The sequence below is a fragment of the Patella vulgata genome, chromosome 8, assembly GCF_932274485.2.
Source record: "Patella vulgata chromosome 8, xgPatVulg1.2, whole genome shotgun sequence".
Classification (NCBI taxonomy): Eukaryota; Metazoa; Mollusca; class Gastropoda; family Patellidae; genus Patella; species Patella vulgata.
Genome location: NC_065886.2, coordinates 39,628,494 through 39,655,895, shown reverse-complemented (window position 1 = coordinate 39,655,895; position 27,402 = coordinate 39,628,494). Strand labels below are relative to the sequence as shown.

General features: G+C 38.2%; 1 protein-coding gene across 2 annotated transcripts; it reads right to left on the bottom strand.

The window, feature by feature from the left end:
* Nucleotides 1-5,140: 5,140 nt before the first annotated feature.
* LOC126831155 (serine/threonine-protein kinase fray2) lies at nt 5,141-23,476 on the bottom strand. Of its 2 annotated transcripts, none has more exons than XM_050561834.2 (7): nt 23,327-23,476; nt 16,363-17,068; nt 15,978-16,045; nt 12,520-12,598; nt 11,489-11,911; nt 10,297-10,369; nt 5,141-9,983 (listed from the first exon to the last, which is right to left on the bottom strand). In XM_050561834.2, exons 2-7 carry the CDS (start codon nt 17,051-17,053, stop codon nt 7,904-7,906), a joined length of 3,414 nt encoding a protein of 1,137 aa, XP_050417791.1. In that variant the 5' UTR covers nt 17,054-17,068; nt 23,327-23,476; the 3' UTR covers nt 5,141-7,903. The 2 variants fall into 2 exon arrangements, with proteins under 2 accessions (XP_050417791.1, XP_055958620.1); XM_056102645.1 differs by lacking the exon at nt 23,327-23,476 and adding an exon at nt 17,756-17,828.
* Nucleotides 23,477-27,402: the final 3,926 nt, after the last annotated feature.

Below are 27,402 nucleotides of genomic sequence, written 5' to 3'. Positions count from 1 at the left end.
ACTTCACAGGCATACTCAAGAATTGGTAAGCTATAACATTTATATAATTTATTTAAATTGGATTGTGTAAGTTGAAATTTAGCTCTACATAAATGGTTAAGTTTAAAAGACGCTTGTTTTATTTGAGATTCAATATGATAATTCCATTTAAGGTCATCTTGGATATACACACCTAGATGTTTATGAAAAGAAACCGTATGTAGATACGTGCTTTGAATTTAATATTTAATATTTTGTTAGTGAGGATCAGTAATTTAGTTTTTTTTCAGGATTAAAGGTTATTAGCCATTTATTTGTCCACACACACAACTGATTTAAATCATAATTTAATTCTTTTTTTTAAAAACAATATTTTTATTCAGGTTGTCTGAATGGGATTGAGGAACAGGCTTAGCCTATATAAAACCCTAAAACAGAAATTCGCCCATATATCTGTTATCACTCGTCACTTGAGTCAGTTAAATGGAGGGATAACCCGTGATTTCATTTTGCGTTCGTCATTACCGAGTGTTGAAACATTGATTACGCATCTATCGTAGCAATGATCTCTGTGATAAAATAATATCTGGAACGTGTTTAACCAGTTCTATCACATATGTGATAATGATTGGCACCAATATTGTTCTTTAATGTAGATTTTGTGTTTGATAATCTGGTGGGCTTAGTTATTACGTTTTTTAAATCGTATAAATTAATCAATGATTGTAACTTGTTATCTGATGTTTAAAGGTCAGAGTTCAAATCACCCAAAATTATTATGTTATTCGATATATCTAGAGCATTCTCGGCTGATTCATCTAATAAAGGCCAAAAGTTTTCTGGCAATTGTTCAGACCTATAAACACAACATAACAATAATTTAATTGTAATAATTTCAATATTCAGCCAAATAATATCAGCATCAAATAATATCATGTTGAGTGTAAATTAAAATCCCCCCACCCCGAATCTTTCTATCTTTACGGTATGGTAAATTATATCCAGCTATATCAATCTCTTCATTTTTAATGTTACTATCCAAATGGGTTTCAGTAAACCATAATATCTTAAAGTCTATTTTGAATCTAGTATCAATGGGACCCGGATTGGGATGAATGTCTATTTGTATGAGACGTGATACTAGAGCTACTATAATGTGAATTCTTTTTGAATTAAGAACAGGATCAATTTCAAATTCATATGGCCATCATTCTTAGTTACATATTTTATGGTAGAAGTTAAATACAATATTATAATACACCATGCAATATGTTCAATAAGCTTTAAATATACAAAGTCATTAAAACAATCAACAATTGAAAATGAAAAACTATAAACTATTTGGATAGACTTTCCGTGTACTCCAAAATAGTAACATTTATACATTTATGCATTAGCATGAACATAAGATAAATACATTTATATAGCGTGAACATTGGTGTAGCGGTAAGGTTATAGCAAAGTTTAAAAGTAAACTTTCTAGAATGAATATAAAATCTAGATGATAACAAATAAGTTAACCGATAACCATCACAATTAACGGCACATGTCTTATATGGTTTTCGTGTTGATAATTGTGTGTGGTGCGGTCTTCCTGCACTTTATAGTTGAACCATAGCCGAAAATAAGTTTGAAAACCCATCCTTATGAATTATCAATAAGATGCATCGTAACATGTAAAACATTACCAATACTAAAGCTGTGGGTTAAAACACAATTATGTTAAAAAGGATATGAATTTATTCAATAACCTATATTAAAGATACATTATGGGAGATAAGATAAAGAGATGGCAGAAAGAAGCGGGTGAAATGTTTGCATAGTCTCGGTCATCATTACTAAAATCATTAATATAAACAGCATAGTCTCGATTATCCACTTTTTTGATTAAATTATCAATAGCCGTTAGCGGCATATAGGAATCTAATCCAGCCAACATCGAAGGCTAGCCTTGACACCGAGAGTTTATTATGGTCTGGACTGGATAAGTTAATTAATGTCTAATTGATAATTTAGATAACATTTCAGGCCTAAAGAAAGACTTGTAATAAGCAGATGTTGCTCTTGCATAATGCATGTTTAACGAGGATATTCGTTGACTATATGGACAAGAATTCTTTCTCTGCCAGTATTAGTCCGGGAGCTAGGTGAGTTTTGTTCAACATGGAAGGTGCGGAAGGTTTGGCATGCTAGTGGTGTATTGCTGGGTTAGGAGACCCCAGAAACCCAATTCTTAAGTTGCGCCAGTGGTGGGTGTGGTACAAGGAGCCACCCATAGTACCCCCCAAAATGGGTTTATTCAACATGGAAGGTGCAAGTTCCACTTCAATGGCATTTGATAGAGGAATGAGCCCTGAATTAGGAAATGTAACTTAAGAATGGGATTTTTGGTGGAAAGGCCACTTAAGAAGAGGTCAAAGGTCACTAATTAGCAATTTTTCGATTTTACTGAAAACGAATTTTCCATTATCTCGTGATCTATTCCAAGTATATTGCACAAAACTACATGGACATTTTTGATACTGGTAGGAGCAAAAATATGAGACATAAAATTAATGAATTTTTAGCTAAAAGTATGTCATAATCTCAAAAATAACGAAAAAATCACTCGATCCCCATCGGTAATTAAAATGTTAATCAACATGAAAGGTGCGAGTGAGAAACCAAGCCTAAATTGTACGGAATGATATCAGAAATCATTATCATCAACTTAAGAATCAAATTTCTGATGGTCAGTGTACTTAAGAAGAGAATAATGCTGGTTTGCACCGAATGACCCCTAATTAGAAATTTAATTAACATGCAAGGTGCGACATTGGAACAAGGTGTAAACTGTAGGGACTGATGATAGGATTCACAACCACTAACTTAAGAATGAATATTTAGGTAGTAAATGAACTTAAGAACAGCAGATGTGACCAATAACCTTTAAAAAAATCGGTGTCAAGCAGAGCCATATGCCCACAATGCTATGTTTCCACTTGATCTGTGATAGTAACACTGATACATTAATTATCGCCCACTTCCTTCATACTAAGAGCCATTTAAAACATAGATCTATGTCATGTTATTGCAGATATCAATCAAGACCCAATCAACCAGAACCTAACTTAGGAAAGGCAACTGTCTTCATCAGAGGAAGCAGTGTCAAAAATCAGTGTCAAAGTCATCATCAGAGGTATCCTGATCAGAATGCTCAATGTCCTCTTCAACAAATGACTTCCGGAGTTCAGGACCATTAAAACGCATGATTTCATTCTGTCCTTCTCTCAACTATCTTCTGGCGATGGGTGCTGGGTAATTCCTGATTTATCAGCGCTTCCCGACATCTTTGCGACAAAAGATGCCCCTTTTGATTTGTAGTGACACTTGTGACACTTCTGAATCGCTATCATCGATGCCCTTTAGTTCCTCCAGAGAATTTTACATCTTGCCTTTGGTAACGATATCATTCACCGTGCATATGTATGGGGCTAAGCGACAAAAAATCCCCTCACTCATCAGGCATCGCTACACCGTGTTTGAGAAGACGTAATATGTCTAAGGCAAGATGTAAAAAGCTTCTGGAGAAACTGAAAAGGGCATCAATGGCAGTATGATTCCTCCCTGCGAATCAAAAGTGTCAATACAGATGACAAGGGCATTTTTGGTCGTAAAGATAAATCAGGAATTAACCAGCACCCATCGCCAGAAGATAGTTGAGAGAAGGGCAGAATGAAATGATGATGCTTAATTTGATGGAGATGGTTGCCTCTCCTAAGTAAGGTTCTGGTTGATTGGGTCTTGATGGATATCTGAAATAACATGACATAGATCTATGTTTTAAATGACTCTTAGTATGAAGGAAGTGGGCGGTAATTAATCAGTGTTACTATCAGCGATCAAGAGGAAAATTAGCATTGTGGGCATATTGCACTGCTTGACACTGATTTTTTAAGGTTATTGGTCACATCTGCTGTTCTTAAGTTCATTTACCACCTAAATATTCATTCTTAAGTTAGTGGTTGTGAATCCAATCATCAGTCCCTACATTTTAAAGCTTGTACCAATGTCGCGCCTTGCATGTTAATTAAATTTCTAATTAAGGGGCATTCGGTGCAAACCAGCGTTATTCTCTTCTTAAGTACACTGACCACCAGAAATTTCATTCTTAAGTTGATGATAATGATTTCTGATATCATTCCGTACAATTTAGGCTTGGTTTCTCACTCGCACCTTTCAACTTTCTTAAGTTGATGATAATGATTTCTGATATCATTCCGTACAATTTAGGCTTAGGCTTCCTCAATCGCACCTTTCATGTTGATTAACATTTTAATTACCGATGGGGTTCGAGTGATATTTTCTTTTTTTTGAGATTATGTCATACTTTTAGCTAAAACTTAATTATTTTATGTCTCATATCTTTGCTCCTAGCGGTATCAAAAATTTCCATGTAGTTTTGTGCAATATACTTGGAATAGATCACGAGATAATGGAAAAATCGTTTTCAGTCAAATCGAAAAATTGCTAATTAGTGACCTTTGACCTCTTCTTAAGTGGCCTTTCCACCAAAAATCCTATTCTTAAGTTATATTTCCGAATTCAGGGCACATTCCTCTATCAAATGCCATTGAAGTGGAACTTGCACCTTCCATGTTGAATAAACCCATTTTGAGGGGTACTATGGGTGGCTCCTCCTACCACACCCACCACTGGCGCAACTTAAGAATTGGGTTTCTGGGGTCTCCTAACCCAGCCATACACCACTAGCATGCCAAACCTTCCGCACCTTCCATGTTGAACAAAACCCACCTAGCTCCCGGACTATATATTTTAGGATGTATTACAATTGTTTGCGTCGTAAGTTTATTTGTACATTTAATATGTTATATACAATAATGTACTAAACAGTCAGTCTAAACATGGGCCTTTCTGTAATTTGATATTTTACCATGCTTCAGAAGCCACAAAAATTGGTACCATTGGCGGAGATAGGCATGGACTTGGTCCCATGGGTCCACATTTCATAAAGCCCCCCCCCCCTTATGATATCCAATATTTAAGACAAAATAAACATTTTACGATTGGTACACGAATCGTGTACCAATAATGCGTTTCAGCGCAATTTGTAACAAGCGACTCGAAGAATGAGGTTAAACATATTCCATGTCATGTCAAACCGTGACCCCATATTCTTATCTTGAGAGCATGCGCAATAAATACTATCGGTGTAGACTGGAATAACCAGACGTTAGAGATTGCCATTCGATTGAGACTTCTGGCGTATTTCGCTGAACATAACTGATTTTAAATTAGAGTAAAAACGGAAACGATTGAATGTAAATCAGTTTATTTAGATTGTTATATACGTTGCTACCCATTTGTGTCAATCTGTAGGTCCCAAATATTTGCGATTTAGCTCCTTTAAACATTGCACGAGTTTTCGTAGCCGTGTGATCACTAGTCACTCTTGGGCCTATACTGCACGTGAACGTAAATGTACATTATCTTACACAGAGTTAAAATCAGGCTTTTGCATTACCGCTGTGAAACAGATTGGCAATACTTAACATACCAAAGGATGAAAACCATTTGCAGGGGTTATATCAAGGAGTGAGGTCAGTATGTGCGACACAACATGCTGTTTAAAATACGCCCCCTTCTGCCAAACACCTTGGTAGAAGTCATTGAAATCTAAATATAGGATAACGCACCAGTTTACGTAACTCGGGCATATAATATATGACGAAATGAAATTTATGTAAGCTAGGGGTAAAAATTAAAATCTGTTTATGCGTTACCCTCTTATGTTCTCACTAAAATGTTCCTTTACATTGTACAGGCATTCACGGAGACTGCCACGCAACCGTTTAGAAGTAAAAAGTTGCCCAGTAAAATTATTTCGACAAGGATTTAATAGAGCGGTTCCTGAACGTATAGGACGAGTGTAAAGAGGCCTACGTTCAAAGCTGAACTAGGTCGTTTCTTATGGAAGGGGATCGACGCCACATTAAAAGACATGTAAACACGAGTAGAAGTTACTATGTCAGCATATGAAAGTGTTGTTTTGATGATTTTTCCATGTTCGATTTTACAAAATAGAAAAGTATTGTCCACTAACGAAAAAACACATGTACAAATGCGCCTTGTAACGTTTGTATTTTCTACATCTGATCTTTCAACTGTTGTAATTTCTACTAGTGCATAATCGACATATGTAACTTCGACATCGGTATTTTCTTCCAATGTAATTTCTCCACATGTCACATCCATCAAGGCGTGGTTCCGATTTTAGCCGAAGCTTGCGTCATAAAAACAAAACCTCCCTTCAAGTAGTCTCGGTCATCCAGACAATATGGCTCCTCCGCGATAGCTCCCTCGACTAACGGGCTTGGATGACCGAGGCTACCCTTCGAGGAAAGTCATTCCTACTACCAGAAAGTTGCATAGGGAGCATCAATAATTTTTAACGGAAGTTAACACTAACATATTGTTTTATGCTAAATTTTAATACAACTTTTAATAGTTTGCTTTCTTTTATATTTTTATGTGTCTTTAATTCACCATTTCTGGTGTTCATGTCGTTAACATAATTTTGAATGCATAGTCATAGTTTCGAATAAAGAACCGCCCCTGTCGTCTGCTCCACATTGGTGGCATCGTTCAATCGTAGCCATGGACAATAATAATCAGGTATATTTATGTTTGAATATCTTCCACAAAAAACTTGTTCTTAGAGCACATAAGCGTACAAATATACTACATAAGTGACACAGGTCTTTCTTCTTTTTTTGGTTGTCAGATAGTAGCACTATCTACACTACAGTTCTACACTCGTTCAGTCGTTGAGTCGTTATAGTTTCACGCGTAGACGCCGTAGATACCACATGGTCAATGAAATGGGGTTTAACGTCCTATTTTGATGTATTTTTTGTGTTGGCTAATGAAGACTGGCATATACCATGCAGGGTGCAATGAGGGAAATTTTGTCAGGACATCCATCAATAACTCGCCTAGCCCTAGCAAGACTATGTCTATGAAATGAATCACTAGGCCTACTACTACTAGTACTATCAGTATCTCTAACAATTTCCGACATTTCAGAAATCATAGAGAAAAGGAATGTCTTTAAACAAGATAAAATTGAGTAAGCAATCCAAAGAAAAAATGAAATGCAAGAATAATTTCAATAAGACTTAAAATGAGCGCGCATAGATTTCTTCCCCCATTCCAGACATCTTGCAAAAATGGAATATCTTTCGATCAAGATGAAATAGAGCAAACAATCGCAAAATAAAACGGAACGAAGTGCCGGAATATTTGTATTTAAAGGAGCTAAATCGCTAATATTTGGGACCTAGAAATTGACCCAAATGGGTCGTAACGCATATAACAATGTAATATGATTGTATATAAACTGATTTACATTCAATTGTTTCCGTTTTGACTCTAATTTAAAATCAGTTACGTCCAGCGAAAAAAGGCAAGAGCCTCAACCGAATAGCAATTTTTAGCGTCTAGATATTCCAGTCTATTGCGCATGCTCTGCAGATAAGATATGGCGTGACCGTTTGACATTAGTTGTGGAATATGTCTAGCAGGCTCGTTCTTTCTGGTCACTTGTTACAAACGACACTGAAACGCACTATGGTACACGATTTGTGTACCAATGGTAAAATGTTTATTTTGTCTTAAATATTGGATATCGGAAGCCTGCATTTCCCCGGTAAGATCACACCATCAATGTTGATTTGCATTGACAAATAATTCGCGTTTTCAACGTGTAAGACTTTGGATGATATTGAGTTAGAGACTTAGCTACTTTAAGCAGATCCCCCGACATTTAAAAAACGTCATAGAAAAACAAAATGTCTTTAGACCAAGATGAAATTGAGTAAACAATAGCTAAATAAAACGCAACGTAATACCAGAATAATTTTATTTAAAGTTTAGTCGTACTGTAAGACAATAAATCAACGTGGACAGTCACCGTATCCTTTCCCGATCCATCCAAGTAGCCATTTTGAGGATTGTCTAAAACGTTTAAAGGTATAACGTCCGACCAGACATATGTAGAACCAGGCTTAAATCTGTATCTGATATTTTCTAACCTGATCGACTCCTCGTCGTTTTGGTTATTTTCTAATGTCAGGGAAAAATTGACCAACACCCAATTGAGGAAATGACCAGTTTCGGGCATTGCTAACCTTAAGACGATTGATAGGTTGGTATTTCCAGGTTTACACTCGATCAACCAGGGTAAAGATTGGACGTTCAGCATTTCAATATTTTCTATGTAGGTAGGTCTATCAGCATCGATTCTTTCTTTCGCCAAAGCTCGACCAATATTTGTATCCAGAAATTCCCTCACTAACGCAAGACCTTGGCCGGTTTCGAGAGTTTGTCTGAGTAAAGCGTTCCCAGTATTCGAAGGCAGCCAATTTCGTATCTCAGACTGACCAGTTGTGGTGTTCAGCAAGTCTTGTAAAAGCGCTTTCCCTTGGTGAGACGTAATTATAAATTCCTTCATCAAGGAGAGTCCAAATTGCTCAGTGAGTATCTGCTTTAATAGATTTCTTCCTATTCCCCCTATCAAAAATTCTTTCACTAAAATTTTACCCACTTGGTTTGGAAGGAATTCTTTGATCAACTGTCGTCCATTTAAAGTTAGAAGAAATTTTTTAAGCAGCAAAATTCCATCAGGATTTGAAATGAACTCCCCAACCAGTGATTTACCGATTTCGGACCGTACGAATTTTTTAACCAATGGCAGTGCGCACTGCTTGGACAGAATATGTTCTACCAGTGATAGCCCTTTCTCGGTGATTAGAAATTTAGATACCAAAAGAAGTCCAGATTCAGTATTCAAAAAGGCTCTTACCAACTCCAAGCCCTGTTCGCAAACAATAAACTGGTAAAAAACAATTTTTCCACAAGAAGTGGAAAAGAAGGATTTAAGCCACACTTGTCCAGGCTCTGTCGACAGTAACTCTTTAAGAAAGGCTTGGTCATATTGCTTTATTAGAAATTCTTTGACAAACATGCTTCCCCGCTCTGTTCCAAGGACCTCGGCCAGAAGGCGCTGTCCATTTTCATTACCCAAAAGTTCATGCATCATTATGTAACCATCCCTTGATTGGAGTAATTCCTGTATTTGATTAGTAACTTCGTATCTCACCAATCCCTTGATGTCTTCTTGGTGGTTTCTTTCAGCTTCTTCCTCTGCTGTATCATCAGCTATGGCTTCGGGTTCTTCAATGAGATCGACCGATTTCTCGATGTTTTCTTTAGTACTATCGATCTCGTCGACCTTCTCGACCTCGTGAACATCGTGGACATTGCCTCTGGACAAATCTGCCAACAAACTACTCTCGTTTACGTCTAAGGTACCAAGCATTTCCATTAATGACGTAATTCGGAATTCGTCCAATTCAGCTTCATTAAATTCAACTTTCTGTAATTCGGGAAATTCCAACGGGGCCTCCAGTTCTTCTTGGTTTTGTTTTTCTTTCTGAAGTTTACGCGAAGACTCTGACATGTTCCGAACCGATGTGTTTGCTATGGACTGTTTTATGCGTTTTGAAATGGACTCCAATTCTGATTTACATGCCTTCATTTTCTGAGAATGTACCTTTATTTGTTCGTTGTTTTCGTAATATATTTTACCATTGGTTTTTTTAATATCGTCACCGAGACTTTTTATTTTATCGCACAAACGTTTTACCTGCTCATCTACCCTCGTGTTGATTTGTGCCGTGGACCTGCGGATCTCCTTTTGTTCATGGTGCAAAGAATCGATATTAGACTTACATTTTTGAGTTTGTTCGTCTACTTCCAACTTCATGTGTTTAAGCTCGCGTTCTACCTGTTTTCTACGATCCTGGATCAAGTCCACCTCCACGTTTAGATTTTTTAGAACACAGGTCGTGCATATATACTGAGAGTTCCCAGGGCAATAAAATGCAGCATCTTTGTGTTTATGGAGGTCACAGACATCTCTGGTTCGTGGTGGTGTTATTTGTCTGAAAGAACAATGAATTATATTTAACCCTAAAGGAACATTGTCACTGTCTACACTAATCCCATTTGTAGACAAACCGAAGTGGACCTGGCGTAATTTCAAACATTTTTGAAACAGATTTCACATGACTAACAAGCAGTTGACAGTTCAAGGATCAAATCCGAAAAGGCAGCGCCACACTAGTATGGTTTCAATACTGCATATTTATTTGTTTCATCTTCCAAAATCAAGGGGAATAATTAAAAAAATATATATACACTTTATGTAAGGTATTATCTTGTTACACACCGACTATACCGAGCTTTTGTATTTACCTTATTCTTATTGGATGTCGTGCGGTACCTGAGTGTCCATCATCATCATCGTCCAAACTATCCCCGTCAGTTCCTGGAAAACAATTACAGACAATAACAGTATGACCGATAGCGTGGTAGTGGCACCTTTGCGTGGGATCCACCTTGGCTTACACGGCACTGGACTTAGATGTAAGGAGACCCTAGGCTATTACACTTATGAGGTCCTCTCCCGATCCCCAACAAAATTGATGAAAGTCGACGACGATAACAGATGTTTAAGACGACAGTGAGTTTAAGAAAGGAATGTGATCTTGCCAAAACTAATATACATCTTGGTAGGAGGACTTTAAGATTTTGGGGCCCTTGACTTCAAACTACCAATTCGGCACACCAAAGGGTGGTTGCGGATGTATTTTGGATAGACACCTCCCCCATTCCCGGCTTTCGACCCACATATAAAACCCAAGAAGCCCTGTTAATTAATCCACTCAATCACAAATAAAGGTATATGAACCCAAAGATTAGAACGTATTTATTAAAAATTTGGTAATGATACGGAATGACTATTTTCAGTTAAGTGCCAGCCCTTTCGAAAGTGGTCCAATCGCTTAGCTTATATCGGATTTAGGGACTCAACAGGTCCAGTGAAACAGCCGTAATATAAATGATTTTGTGGAAGAAATAAAATTGAGGGATTTCTGTGAGAACATTTTCTATAAATATAGTAGGCAACTGGTAGTTGTGTGTGTTCTATAGTTACCTTTTATTCAATTTCATATTATAAATCCGTAATGTTTAGCTAAATATCATTAATAGAGCTTTGGTTGACTTTGTTCTCTTAAACCAAACACATCAAACTGATAGGAAAGCGGAACTTTGGTTTTCATTCTATTTGGCTTTTTCGGACCGTCCCAGATATGCGCTGGTGCTGGCCATCGTTTAACGATTTTTCTCGAACTGGTCAGTTTCCTCAGAAAGACTTTTCTTCAAAATCACAGTACGTAGAAGGAGACTGTAACCCATATTATAAGTATTAATAAATTCTGGTTAATCGAAGTTCGTATGGCGAATTACCCATAATTAAAGAGGCGTGTGGTACGTCTACCAGGCCTTATGAGAAGTGGACGGTCGCGTGTCAATATCGAATATATAAATATTTAATTGGTGTCAGTAAAGCGACCGAGTTAAATAAAAGAAAACGATTGCTCACCGCTATCCTGACTATGAGATGTATTTCCGTTGTAACCACCACCACCCTGACTATCAGATGCTTTCTTGCTCCGAGCATCATCGTCATCCTGGGCATCAGTTGGGTTTTTGTTGGCATCGACATCATCCAGATCATTAGTTGTTGTCTGGCTAGCATCACCATCCCTACCACCCTGACCATGAGGTGTGTTGTGTTTGTCACCATCGCCGCCATCTTGGGCTTCGGTTGATTCTTTTTTGTCATCTTCACGTTCCTGGCGACCAGGTGTTGTCTTATTGTCACCAGCACTCTGACCATCAGGAATGTGCATCGTTTCAGCACCAACACCACCCTGGCCACCAGATGCGTTGTTTGATTTATCAAGCCCTAAAGTCATTCCAGACATACTAGTATTCCTTTCAGTGTTTTGAAATGGGACAGATCCTGTTTATAAAAGAAAATACAGGTCATTTATTCTTCAAAGGGATATCAAATGGCCACGGATTTAAATAGATGTATCTTGACATGCAATAAAACACATCATCGTGTTCATTGTGCATCTAAGTTCAATAAAAGTTTCGGACAAATCTGGAGGGGTAATATATCACACCGATTCTTACAAAATCTGACTTAATATACGACGACATTATTTTGGCTATAAACTGTGTTTAATCAAGGGAGCTGCGGTGGTACAGTGATTAAGATGCTGGCTCGGTAACTACAAGATCTTTACTCCATTTCTAACCATTCCAGTTAAGATCTGAACTCTGAATACCGAATACAGATAACGTTTATACAATTACAGAAATTAGAAGCAATAACTCTGTAACTACTTTTGCGAAATGAACGAAATCGAACGGTATGTTACTTCAATACAAACTATTTTACGATTTGCTTTAATGAAAAATAGGCGATGGGCTTAACTTTGATTAGTCAGTGATCAGTACACATATAAGTGCGAACGGGTGAGTGTACGGACGGAGAAGACGATAAAAAATATAGGAAAACAGTCCAGTGGAATTTTAAAAGTGAGTGGACACAATTGGAATTACCTGTTTCTGAGTCACCAAAAACGTAATTCTTCTCACCGGCAAAATCCTGTAGCTCTTGCACTGTAGGTTCCCCATCTTCCTATAACAATGAATTATTTTGTAGTTTATTTGTTGAAAATGCAACACGCGTTTTGATTATGTGCGTTCTCAAAATACATGAATTATTATCTGGAATTGATAAATAATAAATAATGTTGTAAGGGTCACAAAGACCAATGCGAGCTTTGAACAGTGGTTTAAAACGTGGGTCCATCTTGTCGTCTGCAAGACGCCGTCTATAGCTAAATATGACGATAGTCTGAACCTGAAGCTAAAGCCTATGTCCCACTGGGTGAAAATCATCGGCGATGTGAAAATAAACAAATTTTTTCCCGATGGCTCTCGATGTTCCCGATATTTTTACCCAAAAACCTGAGTAGTCCCATTAGAAATGGCTTGCAACGTGGCAGTTATTCGCCGAGGCCAAACATGTCCAGTGGGACCTAACCCTTACGTCCTCGGGCTATGAGGTAGCGTTAGTTGCCTGCAGTCCAGTTGTTTGACAAAAATATGCTTTGTGTCAATATACGAAGTTCTAAGCCTATCTGTGAAATACCTGTAAAAGTCGATGGTTTCATTTATTTTTCAACATCTTCGAGGTGTACACACGTTTGCCAACGATGTTGCATGGGTAGCCTCTAGATGTTCGGATGGGATATAAAACCAGGGTCCCGTGTACACGTTGGCGTGCACGTAAAAGAACTCTCGACCGCACGAATTCAAAATAAATAGTAGACCGTTGTAACGTCTGTGTTTGGGCCAAATATCCCCTCTAGCATAATGCATGCGTATGTACGTTTTCATTATCCTGTTTGATACTGAACATTTGATTTATTTTCTCTTTATTACAATCGCCACTCACTTACAGTATTATTTAGAATTTGTCATATTATCTATTTTAGCGAGAAATGACATAGTTATAGATGCTTTTGTAGTAGGGTGGAATTTGTAAATGTTTTGTTATATATATGTAAGTAAATAAAGTTTATGTATGGTGTATGTGTTTGTATCTGTTTGGTGTTTTGGAATCTAGCCAAGATGTGGTGTCCAGTGTGTTGTGTTGTAATTGTGTTCACAGTTCTTTTAATGAGTTTACCTGGTAAACTATCTAGTTTTCTCGCCATTTTCGCCCTTTTCCCAGTGGTATTTATTTATTGTGGTGTTTGTTTTATTTTAGCTTGTATAATATAGCTCTCCCGTACTGGTTGATATAATTAAGACACCTTTCCCAGGGTATGTTTAGTTTTCTTGTTCTCCTCTTCTTTCTAAATGTTTTTAAATGTATTTAGTTCGTATTTTATGTTTCTTTTGTATATTTTTTTATATTTTGATTATGTTCTGTCTGGCATGTTTGTAATTATATGTATTTATATTTTCAGTGTTTTCTTTGTGCTTTTTTTGGTTTTAATAAACTGTTTAAACCAGTGCTTCTCGTTTGTATCCCCTTTAAAACCTACAAATTCCCGAGTGATAAAGCTCCGGATACACTTTCTTTCAATTCAAATATTTGTCATGAATTTAGCCTCAAATTTTAAATGAACTAAAGTTTTACAGATATACTAGTAGAAATACTGTTTTGAGAGAACTTATAGCCCCTACTTTGTTGTTCAATCCGATTCAGTTTGTTGAATCAAATGTTGTTTAAACTATTTGTTTCGTTCCATCCGAACGACTGGGCACTGTTCTTTCCAGCCCCAACCCCCGGTCTGTACCACTGACAAGAGGAAACCGCACCGGACCTGTTTTGTACATGTCTGTGTAAGTGTAGTCAATGAGAAAATGAACGGCTGTTAAAGAGGTCGAATTTAATATTTATATACATATAGTAATTATAGCGATGATGATGATAACTAGCTTTGAAGAGTTACTACGTAATTTTGATTTTCAATAATTGTTTTACTTCAATAAACAATTAGTTTTTGTCTTACATGTATATCTATATTTGTAAGCAAATTACACAATTATTGATATGTTTGTAATTTGGCCTTAAATCATATCTGAACTAGAAGTTTACAGCTACATGTATATGTAGTAAAAATACTGAAATTGAAAGGGTATGTGGGTTGTAGGCTTATATTCTAGTGGAAAAGATCACGTGGTTTCAATGCGATTTACAACACTACTGACAAATTCCGGTCGCCATTACTTCATAACCATATTGCTCAACCAATGTCAAACATATCGCCTGGCTCATCAGATTCTAGCCACCCAATTCATAATTTGTGGGTAAATACCCGCCCACCAAACATCGCAGGCCCCTGGGACTCCAATAACGGTATAAATGTTGGACTTGCGTGCTTATACATGGCCTGGTGCGTCAGTAGTCACCACGCACGTGAAATACTGTTATCAATTGCAAACATTTGACATAAAGGGGGATAAAACTTTTTTTGTTACCCGTTAATGATTTTCCAAAAATTCCTTGTTCAACTTCAGCATTTATGTTTTGGGTATTTTTGTTTAAATCAAAATCTTACCAATTCCTATTGGGTGTTTTCGCCAATATTTAATTTTATGCTAACTTCACGATATAGCATTTACATGACAATTGTGACGATTTTCATCAGGCGTCAAATCGAGTTATTGCAAACAATTTGCTTGGAACACTCGGGATTTGTGTTCCTAGTGTTATAAGTCTTCCAAGCTTGTTTAGCTTCGAGGATCTTGCAGTGGAATTGTCTTTCTAAGCAATCTAGAAATTTGCTTAACCCTCGATGAGAGATGCCAACAATACTGGCAATATGTCGATCAACCATCACAATATCATGCATACCAGTAATGTTTTCTTGAATAGATGCTGTTGATGGCCTTCCACGACGGGGGTCATCCTCAAGGCTCTTTCGGCTATGCATACATTCCACAACAGCTCACCTCTTTACTATGAAAAAGAAAGGGGTATCATCCCCTAAAGGGGAGACCATGTCGACTCGTATCTGTGTTGGGGTTAGTCCTGTCAGTTGCGGGTACCTGATGACAACCCTATAGCCAGTTTTGTCCATTTCTGGTGATTTCATGGGTAAGTTCACAAGATAGTCTGGTACGAAGACAATAATAAAACTATAGTTGTAGTTCTTTTGGCTATGCTTCATTCAGTGTTTGTACTTGTTGGTGGCAAAAGTTTGTTTCAACCCAATCGACTTTTCCTTTTCAGACTTAGTACTTTTAAGCGCATGCTCTCGAAATATGGCTGATTTTATTCTCAAATTATGTGAATGGAATTAGTTAGGGCTAGATGCAGTGAATGGAATTAGTTAAACTAGGTGTTGTGAATGGGGCCAGTTAAGTGCTAAATATAGTGAATGTTACCAGTTAGGGCTAAATGTGTGAATGGGATCAGTTAAGGCTATATATAGCTAGATTTAGTGAATGCAATCAGTTAGGGCTAGATGTAGTATCAATCAGTAAAATATTCGTTTTACCTGTAGACTTTGTTGGTTACTTTCATCTTGGAGTTTCGGTTGGAGAGATCGGCTAGTTAACTCTCTGTCTGTTTAAAAAATATAACCCATTCCAGGTGTTAACAAGACTTTAATAATATGACAGATAGTGAGTGATAACCTCGTTTATTTTTTCCTCATAGTGAACAAGTTGGAGATGGTTGGTTAAAACAACTTCGAATATGTCAAGTTGCCGTCGTGAACGGATGGCTCCGGGCATGAACGGTTGATTCCGGTGACAAACGAACTGTCCACCAGACGAGAAGACGAAGAGAACGCGAGTGCTAGAATTACGGGGAAAAAAAATCTAGATTTACCAAACAGGTATATGTTCAAATTATGACACCTGTAGAAAAAGTTTACTGACCGTTATTGGCAGTCCCAGATGTCCGTCCATCCACTCTCGAGTTCTGGTCACTACTGGTGGTCAAGGGTCTATGATTTTCGTTTGTTGGCAGTCTTTTGGGCACCTTTCGTTTTGGGTCCATAGTGGAATTCTCAGCAGTTGTAGTGGACTGTGTCGGTATCTGATTTGTGTTTGCAGTGTCTGTATTTGCCGAATTAGATGTGGTAGGTGTATCCTGCGATGGTGTAGTTGATGTAGAAGATGCTACTGTTGTAGAATCCGGGGCGTTAGTGACTGGCGGTTTTGGGTCCATAGTGGAATTCTCAGCAGTTGTAGTGGACTGTGTCGGTATCTGATTTTTGTTTGCAGTGTCTGTATTTGCCGAATTAGATGTGGTAGGTGTATCCTGCGATAGTGTAGTTGATGTAGAAGATGCTACTGTTGTAGAATCCGGGGCGTTAGTGACTGGCGGTTTTGGGTCCATAGTGGAATTCTCAGCAGTTGTAGTGGACTGTGTCGGTATCTGATTTGTGTTTGCAGTGTCTGTATTTGCCGAATTAGATGTGGTAGGTGTATCCTGCGATGGTGTAGTTGATGTAGAAGATGCTACTGTTGTAGAATCCGGGGCGTTAGTGACTGGCGGTGCTGATACTGAGCTGGATGTAGCAGAAGCTTTCGAAACATCAAAAGGAGGAGTCTGGTCCGATGACATGTTGGTTGAAATATCCTAAAAAGAAATATATGTTTGTATTAAATCAGCTATACTAGTCATATTGCTATATCTATTAATAATACAATTGTTAAAAACATAAATCACACTCTAAATAGGTCATTGATAAGGTGTCACCGTGCACTTGTCTAGCCTATTACTTACAATACACTATTACATGTGTTTTGTTTACGCCGCCAAGCAGCATTTTCACGGTTAATGATTTCAGGGGTAACAATGACACAAGGGATTGCTGCCAAAATGACATTACAATCATACCCACATTTCCTTCCAGTGGGGGGATCACGTGGCTAAGTGGGTAAGACGCTGGCTCGCTAGCCTGGAGGTCAGGTGTTCGATTCCTGCATTGGCCGAGAAAGTTCATTCAGATTTTCCGGCGTGGTTTCCCCTTGTCAGTGATGCAGGATGGAGGGCCTGACAAGGACAGCTGTCTAGTCGTTCGGATGGGACGAAAAACCGAGGTCCCGTGTACACATTGGCGTGCACGTAAAAGATCCCTTGGCAGTTGGAATTCGATATAAGAGTAGGCCGTAGCGCCGCTGCCCGGGCAAAATTTCCCTCATAGCACACTGTATGGCGTATTCCCGTCTTCATTAGCCCAGGTTAGGAGCAGAACAGTAGGACGTTAAACCCATTTCATTTCATTTCATTTCCTTCCAGTGGGGTGATTCCAGATTAACCTACCGAGCAAACGCCACGATACAGAAATTTCCACGAAATGTTCTAAAAGTGTGTCTAGGGATGATATATAATGGAATGTCCACCTGGAGAAATGAAAAAGAAGATAACATTTGAATACAATAAGATTGTCTTGAATTTAGAACTTTAAATCAAAAATATAATCATAATCTAAGTAGATCATTGATAAGGGGTCACGGTGCACTTGTCTAGTTTCCCGTTTACAACACACTATTATAACCCTACTTGTAATAACAACACTGGCAAGAAGAAACCACGTATATTGGTGATATATATATGAATTTTTTTATTTTTTTTTAAAAATCAAATTGTGACCTCTAGAAGGTGCCCACAAGATAAAGACGGCGATTTGCAAACAATCAAGGACCATAATCCATGAAATTACGGTTTTACAAAACAAAATGTGAACCGACAGACGGACGGACGTCCGCAAGTACATGGACGACGACAATATACGTCCGCATGAAAATGTAGGGATATAAAACTTATCTACTAATATATACTTTTAAACTGTTGGCGCATAGATCTGATAATGGGGACAATATTGGACAACATTGGTGTAGTCTTGAAGTGCGTGGACGAATAAAACAAACTCGACGCATGTTAATCTGTATTCAGATACTGCAACGTGTATTATAATGGCAACCGTCCTAACAAAGGCCAACCTCGTGAGTTTTCTGTCGGTCCATCATCTTCAGAAGAAGGATCGATTTCGCTGTAACTCCGCATATCTTATCAAGGCCTTCGCGTAATACCTTACATTTTTCTGCACTGATTTCGATTGGTTCTTGGCCCAGCTGGGGACCTCTCAGATTCGTCGATAGAAAATATCATCGCGAATACCAAGTCGCGTACTTTCCAACTAAAATGTCTTGCTATGATAATCGAGTTGCAATGTTCAATGTCAAGTTTCCTAAATGTCGTGGTGCTTAATAACGATAAGAGTATACTTATCGAAACGTTGTGCTTTTAGAATAAAATCAAGTGATTGTTTCCTATAAAAACTGCGCTCTGTTAATGTTATTGTTGTTCGTTTAATTGTTATGAGGTTTATTTGACAAATGTCATATAATCAATAACAATGGCATAGTTATTCCCTAGTTTGTCATAGTAACGCATTATGAGTGACGTGACGTCATACTTTCAAAAGCTTTATGATTATCATTCTGAACATCAGAGACACGCTGCCATTTATTTTTCAAATTGTTGTTCAAACCATCTTTACGAAATAGGGGTAACTGGCAAAGGCGTGTTCGGGTAGGCAATCCTGTCCTAATAAATGCAAAACCAACAGAAACCTGAAATGGTTGATAAAGTTTGTTCTTTTTTCCTGCTGCCCTTGCTTTGTTCCAAATCGACCAATCCTCCTTGCTTGTTGGTCCTCAGCTGCCGTGGGACAGGAAGTCAGTTATAGCGCAGTTGATCGACTGATTGTTGCCGGTGTAACCTTGTCGGTTACTTTCCTCGATTGAAGGTTGAGAGTCTCATGCCTCTCTTGCGAGGGACTAGATATGGGTGTCTTTCAAAACCCTCTAGACCGCCCGTTGTAAAAACGGTCTAAAATCACTGGTTTCTTCTGGCTAGATCGTTTGTCTAGTGGCTAGGACTATCTTCTTTATATCTTTTGTTGATTCGTTTCTAGCTCCATGTGAAATCCTTAAGCAAGGCTGACGCTTGCACGATTTCGTGGCACGCATTGGCACGACTCGAGTCGTGCCAGTGCGCAAACTAGTCGTAAACTGGCGTGAAGTGTGCGTAAACCCGTCGTGACTGCGTGCCATGTCGGTACGAGAATTTTGAAATGTGATGATACGGTGTTTTGTGTATCATTAGAAATGTCGCTTCGAAAAACTAGAACGCATTAGGCCTACCACAAAGACGTGCCCGGAGGAGTGCTGAGCAATGTTTTAAAACATAAGTTAATATAAGTTGGTATAAGTTAATGAACAAAATAGGCTACACTGTTACTTGATTGTAGAAAAAAAAGGTGACTTTTCTGTATTTGGATTCTGTCACTCCGGAGAGAGAGAGAGAGAGAGAGAGAGAGGGGGGGGGGGCACTTGCGTAAATAAATAAATGAAATTAATTATTAAATCAGACCTTTTCTCATTATTCACTTTAGTAAGCATAGGCAAGTATATATGATTGCTGGTAGGCAGTAAAAACTTTTAAACATTGTTGAATGAACCATTTTAAAATTAATCATTGTACATTTACCATTGAAGTCAATGGGCAAATAATTGCTAGTCTGAGTCCTGATGATATAAAGAAGCATGGCCGACTCGGGATGTTGATATTTTTTCAACGGCTTATTTCCTGAAGTTTTGAATGGAAATGGTAAGAATACTGCTTTTTTATTGCCCAGCAGTAAGTTTTTTGACTATTTGGTATCAAAATAGCCATGATTGGGGGTATCCGTTGGTTGAGTGTGAATTTTGGGTTGTAAATGTGTAACATTTTGTTCACAATGATATCAAAACATGGTTAGGTCTAAATATTAAGGCCAACTCAACTCCAGATTTGGTCTAAAGTCACGAGATGTAAACAAGACTGACCCTAACCCTAACCCAAGACCCAGTCCTTACCCTAACCCTAACCCACAATCTTGTCAAAAAGCATGTAGCCTAGGCCTAAGCCAAGACCTAGTTCTGACCCTAGCCCAAACCCACAATTGTGTCAAAAAATCATGTGCCCTAACCCTATTTACATGTTGTGACCTTGAACCAAGTCTGCAGTTGGCCTTAACATTTAGACCTAACATGTTTTTGACATCATACAATGAAATGTTAACATGTACACTCCAAAATTCACACCTGTGTGACTTTTGACCAAACATGCAGTTGGCCTTAATATTTAGACTGAACCTCAAAACATGGCATCTACCTTTGAGATTGGCTTAGACTTATGTGACACTCAAGGTTTACTTTTTTACTGATTGTTAACTGGTTTCTTTTTGGAGGGCCAGTGACGGGCTGTTCGCGAGAAATAAAGAGGTTTATTTCTATTTCCAGTTGAAACAATATTTTTTTCTTATTTTCTCACTGTTTTTTATTGCATATTTATCCCCAGCCTCCTATCATTTCAGGTGCCAGGGCAATGTTTCATAGAGTGGAATGATTGACCTCAACACAAGTATTAAAAAAAAAAGAAGCAAAACAGGTGAGATAAATGTGCATTTCATACACTTTAAGAAGTACATCCAACCTCATCCCCACTTCTGCTCACTAATAGTAATGGGCTGGAAATTTGGTACTGCACAGGCCTGTCTTCTCCCCTTGACATTTAACTGAATGACAGAATTCCACATTTTGACCATTTTCTGGATGTCAATGACCATTTCCCTGGATAGTATTCGCCCCAGAATTCTCATTGTCATCCAAATTTAACATTTCAGGTCTACATCTCAAAACCTGATCTCTTCCTGGACTGGCTTTAGGAGAACGATGATGCATATCAATTTCATCCCTGATCTCTATGACACCTGTGGTGGAAGTGGAGGGCAAATCGTAATCAGTTTGGGTTCCAGCCCCGAGGACCTCTGTAAACTTTGCTTTTTGGTGATGACTTAATTTCCGAGCTTGAAAAGGACGCTTGTGTGTTTATCATGGCCTCTCATATTGGAAGATAACATTAATGGCTTGTGTGTTGATCGACGGTTGTGCATATCTCTTGGTCAGGAAAGTTGTAGGCACCATCGCCATTGTAAATCATTTGACAGGCCCGAGTGAACGGGGCGACCTATGATTGGTCAGCAATGTATCAGATTCCATACCGGGGGGTGGGGATGAAAAAACTGTTGTAGTGTTACATAATCAGATTATTTCAACTTACTTATCCTGTGGAAATACAGCTATATAGGAGATATTTTGAAATTCATAGGCACTGCATGTTTCAACATTTTAGATTTGACCACAATTTGGCACTTGAAACTATGTTAACAGAGAAAAACTGTGTGGTTTTCGATGAAAGTGTTAAAAGTCTAATATTGCATCATGATTACTGTTTTAAAGTATTTTCGTGTTTGATTTATATTGAATTCATCTCATCTTTTTGAAGAATGCATTTATGTTCAAAAATAAAAATGTTCTGTGGAATTCAAAATTCGTGTGCTTTTAAATTATCAGATTCCAAACTGGGGGTAGGGATGAAAAAGCTGTTGTAGTGTTACATAATCAGATTATTTCAACTTACTTATCCTATGGAAATACAGCTATATAGGAGATATTTTAAAATTGATAGGCACTGCATGTTTCAACATTTTAGATTTGACCACAATTTGGCACTTGAAACTACGTTAACAGAGAAAAACTGTGTGGTTTTCGATGAAAGTGTTAAAAAGTCTAATATTGCATCATGATTACTGTTTTAAAGTATTTTCGTGTTTGATTTATATTGAATTTATCTCATCTTTTTACAGAATGCATTTATGTTCAAAAATAAAAATGTTCTGTTTAATTCAAAATTCATGTGCTTTTAAATTTCTGTCTGAAATTCTGCAGTTTTCTGATGTATTATAGTGTTTGCAGAATGCCGCACAGCTCATCTGAAAATGCATAGATTTTCATATTCTTTGGCCAGGGAATTGCATATATGTTTGTTTATTAGATAACAACAGATTTGTTTAAACTGCAGAAACATGTGAGGTATATAGGACTAAGACTAGTAATTATTTCCCCATATTGGACGAATGTAGTGCGAGTTATAAATAGACAATTTTTCCCTTAATTTTTTTCTCCCCTCTTCCTGCATTTTTGGGTTGACTTTTTGGTCTAGAATTGGAGAAAAGGGATCAAATTTGCAATTTCATAGCAGTTTTGGGTAATACTGATGATATTACAGCGGAGGGATAGGGGGTGTAAAGTGTCTTTCTGCAGAGCAATCATTGTGTCGGAAGTGAGATTTTCACCCCTGTCAACTTCAAATCCGTGGTAGCAAAAAATCTAAACGGTCAACCCCCTACAAAATTATGATGAGGAGATTGCCAAATGTTGTCCCCATTGTGCCTATAAAGATTGGAACCAACGGAATGTTGAGCAAAAAGCTACAGCCTGTGATGTTACAGTCATTTAACATTGAAGTCAATGGGCAAATAATTGCTAGTCTGAGTCCAAATAGTCAGCCACTTGATGCGTACTAGTCTTATGCGCATTGTACTTTGCAACTCCGTCATGTTTGATGTCTTTGCCCCCCCCCCCCACACACGCCCTAGCTCAGTTGCTTGTCCCAGGGCCCATATGGCTCTGTCGTGAGCCCTGCTGCTGTTGTTTGAATTTGCCGACGCTATTCCACATTTTTTGTAAGATTGGTTTTTAATATTTTTTGTCTATTCCATTTAGATGTATGGTAAATGTAGTAAACTATTTATAACGTTTCCTTTTGTGGAGTTTCACTTCTGTTTTAGCTTAAACCAAACCAAATTTCTGTGCAGCGGACAATAGTTTTCATCCTTTTGTATTTGATAATCCCCTACCATGAGAACAATGGGGGGGGGGGCAGATTGACCCCGTTGCATTATCTGCCCATATATGTCAATTTAAAATCAATTAATCATCTTACCTGTAAGACACGCCTTGGCCTTGCTATGCAGATATTGAGTTTTAACACAATATTGCGGAAATAAAACTTTGCCTTTCCTTATTTACCAAAATACAACAATGTTGCAAGTCAACGTTAAGAATACGTCTAATATGGTATGGTGTTTAACGTCAACAGTTATTAAAGATTGGGGGCACAGTATGTTGTCGTATTAATTTCTTAGAAATTCTACTTTCACTTTCGTTTTCGCATGTCTTCGCTCAGGGCATTTTATTGTCAATCATTCAAAGCTACCCGAGCGTGACTGAAACTGTCAGCGAAAGGCGAATCTTGGATTCTGTGTCATGCGGAGAGAAAGAGCGAGAGAGAGGGGGGGGGGTCACCAGGGGCGGATCCAGAGAGGGGTTTGGGGGGTCCGACCCCCCCCCCCCTGCTCAGCTGCATAATATGGTATGGTGTTTAACGTCAACAGTTATTAAAGATTGGGTGCACAGTATATTGTCGTATTAATTTCTTAGAAATTCTACTTTCACTTTCGTTTTCGCATGTCTTCGCTCAGGGCATTTTATTGTCAATCATTCAAAGCTACCCGAGCGTGACTGAAACTGTCAGCGAAAGGCGAATCTTGGATTCTGTGTCATGCGGAGAGAAAGAGCGAGAGAGAGGGGGGGGGGGTCACCAGGGGCGGATCCAGAGAGGGGTTTGGGGGGGTCCGACCCCCCCCCCCCCTGCTCAGCTGCATAATTTTTTTTTTTTTAAAACCACCTTTCTCTTATGAGAAAAGTGTCATAATTGTGCTTTATCCTTTATCGTCAGATGTACGACAGGATGGGCACTCAAAGCGCGAGATAATGATATAGACATAGATGATATCACAATGCTTTGCATCAATAAAATTGAATCACAATGTCGTCGTATTAATTCATAATAAAAATTGGCGTCAAACAAGAGGTTGGAATTCTCTGTTTAAAAAGCTCAATGTGTAGGATATACGCCAAAATGACAATAGGGACAATGTATTTCTCAAAAAATTTCAAGCCGAGGGGGCGGGGTACATTTTCTCAGGAACCTGGCAATTAACCCCCTCCTGCAAAAATTCCTTGATCCGCCCCTGGGTGTGTGTGTGTGGGGGGGGGGGGGAAGGGGGCTATGAGAAAAGGGCAAGGGTATAGCGTATGGATGTGTCAAAATATCGAAGCACGGATATATTTTGAATTACGTATTTGTTATGCTGCATTGGCGGTTTCATGAATTTGCAGTAGGGGGTAGTGGGTGGTAGGTATAGGGCCTCTACAGAGAATTTTCAAACATCACCAGGCGAAATACGCGATTTAAGGTATGGCAGGGCAGTGGACAGGTAACTTATTAACTGGTTAACGTATAAATGAGATTAACGCGTTAAAACTCTGTGACGTCCTATATGCATGTTCGGCTGGAAAATCGTTATACAGATCCATGAAGGGGCATAATGCATGCAAAATGTAATTCAGAGACCACAGTGCCACTGTCGCTTAAGTTAAGTCGAAATTACTTGATATTCAGTCTCCGAGTCAGAATCAATAGTCATGGTCCTAAATCCTGGATTTCGAACCACTTCAAGAAGCGCGAAAGTTGGTATGGTTGTGGGAAACAGTTCAGCAGTGCAATAGGGTGTCACACTACCCAAAAGTATCATGCCGAGAAGACGCATGATACGAGAGTACGGTCGTGCGAACCTATGCACAATATTCATAAACCCCAGCCTTAATGGATTTAGATGAAACTTGAACTGTATGTTTTTACCCAAAGATCTCGATTCCTTTCGATATTCGCGCATATTGGCCGCAACTTCCTGGATTATGGTCCCCCAAGAGGTCACTATTTTGATCTGATTTTTTAAACAAAAACAACATTCTAATATACCACCGTTACACCATAATGATGATTGAGTTCGAATTTCGTGAAAATCGGACCGAAACGGTCGGACTAAATGGCCGCTCTGTGTACGCAAATAGTGTTAAAGTATGTAATATCAAGGTTGTGGACCCTCTAGGGGTCACAATTTTGATCCGATTTTGATGAAACTTAAGACTTATGTTTATGTCCCAAAGTTTTCGGTTCATTTCAATATTCACGCATATCGGACAGTAAGTTCCTGGATTATAATCCCCGATTGTACGAAAAAATAGCGACTTTAGCTTGCAGACCCTCTATAGATCACAATATTTATCCGACTTTAAAAATCATTTAAATATGTTACCATTACACACTGATGATGATTGAGTTCAAATTTAGTAAAAATCGGACCGAAACTGACCGACAAAATGGCCGCTTCTTGAACGCAAATAATGTAAAAGTATGTAATACCAAGGCTGTGGACCCGCTAGAGGTCACAATTTTTGTCCGATTTTGATGAAACCTAAAATGTATGTTTATATCCCAAAGATCTCGGCTCCTTTCTCTATTGTACAAAAAATCCAGTTTTTAGCTTGTAGACCATCAAGAGATCACAATTTTTATCTGATTTAAAAAAAAACCCGGTTAAATATATCAGTGTTACAACCTAATGATGGTTGAGTTCGAATCTCGTGAAAATCAGACCGAAACTGCCCGACAAAATGACCGCTTCTTGTACGCAAATAGTGTAATAAAAGTATGTAATACCAAGGTTGTGGATCCTCTAGAGGTCACAATTTTTATCCGATTTTGATTAACGTAGCTTGTTTTCTGTCCAGCTATTGCAAAGTGTGGGCTTATCCTGCATGCCAACCGCTTGTTTGCTTAAATATACATTATGCGAGAGCTAAATCTGCCTATTGCAGGTCTTTCTTTAGTTATATGACTTATTAATTAGACATTCATTAACAAACCAAGATCATAATCAACTCTCGATGGTATCACCATCGGCTACCCGAGATTTTAACTAGATTCGAACGGTTCGCCATTTAAAAATTTAATTTAAAAATGGGAAAGCGAAGCTAAGTCTCGAATATACCAGTGCCTGTTATAATGCACACATCCCGTCAAAACTACTAACAGTGATAACTTGGCTCAGAATGAAGTAATTTGAATGAAATTTTCAATATTTTCATTTTACATTATCTATATTTGAGCTATTATAGCAAGAATGGCCAGCTCTTTATCTAAATCTTACATAATGCATCTTTAGCATGATATTGTAAATTTATATTGTTGTGTAATTAATTAAAAATAAACACCATCACAGCTTTGTGGAAAATTCATTATAGTTAATGATTGATTCATTCTTAAAATTCGGGTGACAAAGAAAATTTTATTTCGCGTAGCAGTTGGGTTTTATATTAAGCTCTAGTGCAGTAGTTTGGGATCGGTTTAATTGGAAATTAAGGGAGTTATAGGCCAGTAACTTTTTTTGTCATCAAATCATGACAAAACTTGCTCAAAGGAAGTCCTTAGAACGATCCACTACTGTGGCTGGAGCAAGACGGAAGACATCAGTAGTGGAAGCATTTCTAATGGTTAATTAGCTCCGAGTGAAAAGTAGACAACGTGCATTAATATTCAAAGTCCGTGGGATTTGGGTATGGTTGTGTAGGGGTGGTTGGTAGTTCTCTGGCACCACCATCAGTCTGAAGGTTTAATGCTCTCCGCAGAAACGGGGTAATCATTAGAGAGCATGGTGGAACGAACAGGCACAAAAAGGGGATGTAGGGCACCCCCGGACACAAGTATTTTATTTAAATTCGGGAGCCAGACTGGCTTGACGAGTCCGGAGCTGGCTCCTTTACCATGGAGCAGGAAAAGTTCATTGGCGGTGGGATTTCCGAGTCAGCAGTTTTCCCTTGATGGTGGCGGGATGGAGTGCCTGAACGGATAATTCTAGTCGTTTGGATGTTAAAAAAATGGTTTCAAAACCGATCATTAAACGAGAATTGAAACCCAATTCCCAGATCAGAATTAAACCAGATCGCCAAATGAGAATTGAAATAAGATTTCAAATCCGATCACCAAATGAGAATTGAAACCGGATGAAGAATGAGAACTGAAACTTGACCACCAAATGAATATGAAACAAGGTCATCAAATGAAGTATTAACAAACATTTTCATTTGCTTGGCTGAATTTATTTCAGAATAATA

Bases quoted from the DNA above. Each gene is read 5' to 3' on its own strand.
- LOC126831155 (XM_050561834.2), bottom strand. From the start codon at position 17,053: ATGTCATCGGACCAGACTCCTCCTTTTGATGTTTCGAAAGCTTCTGCT. The intron at 12,599-15,977 runs GTAAAACGAATA...TCATTGTTATAG, and splicing joins GTAACCAACAAAGTCTACAG to GAAGATGGGGAACCTACAGT. The intron at 10,370-11,488 runs GTGAGCAATCGT...ATTGTTTTCCAG, and splicing joins ATCTCATAGTCAGGATAGCG to GAACTGACGGGGATAGTTTG.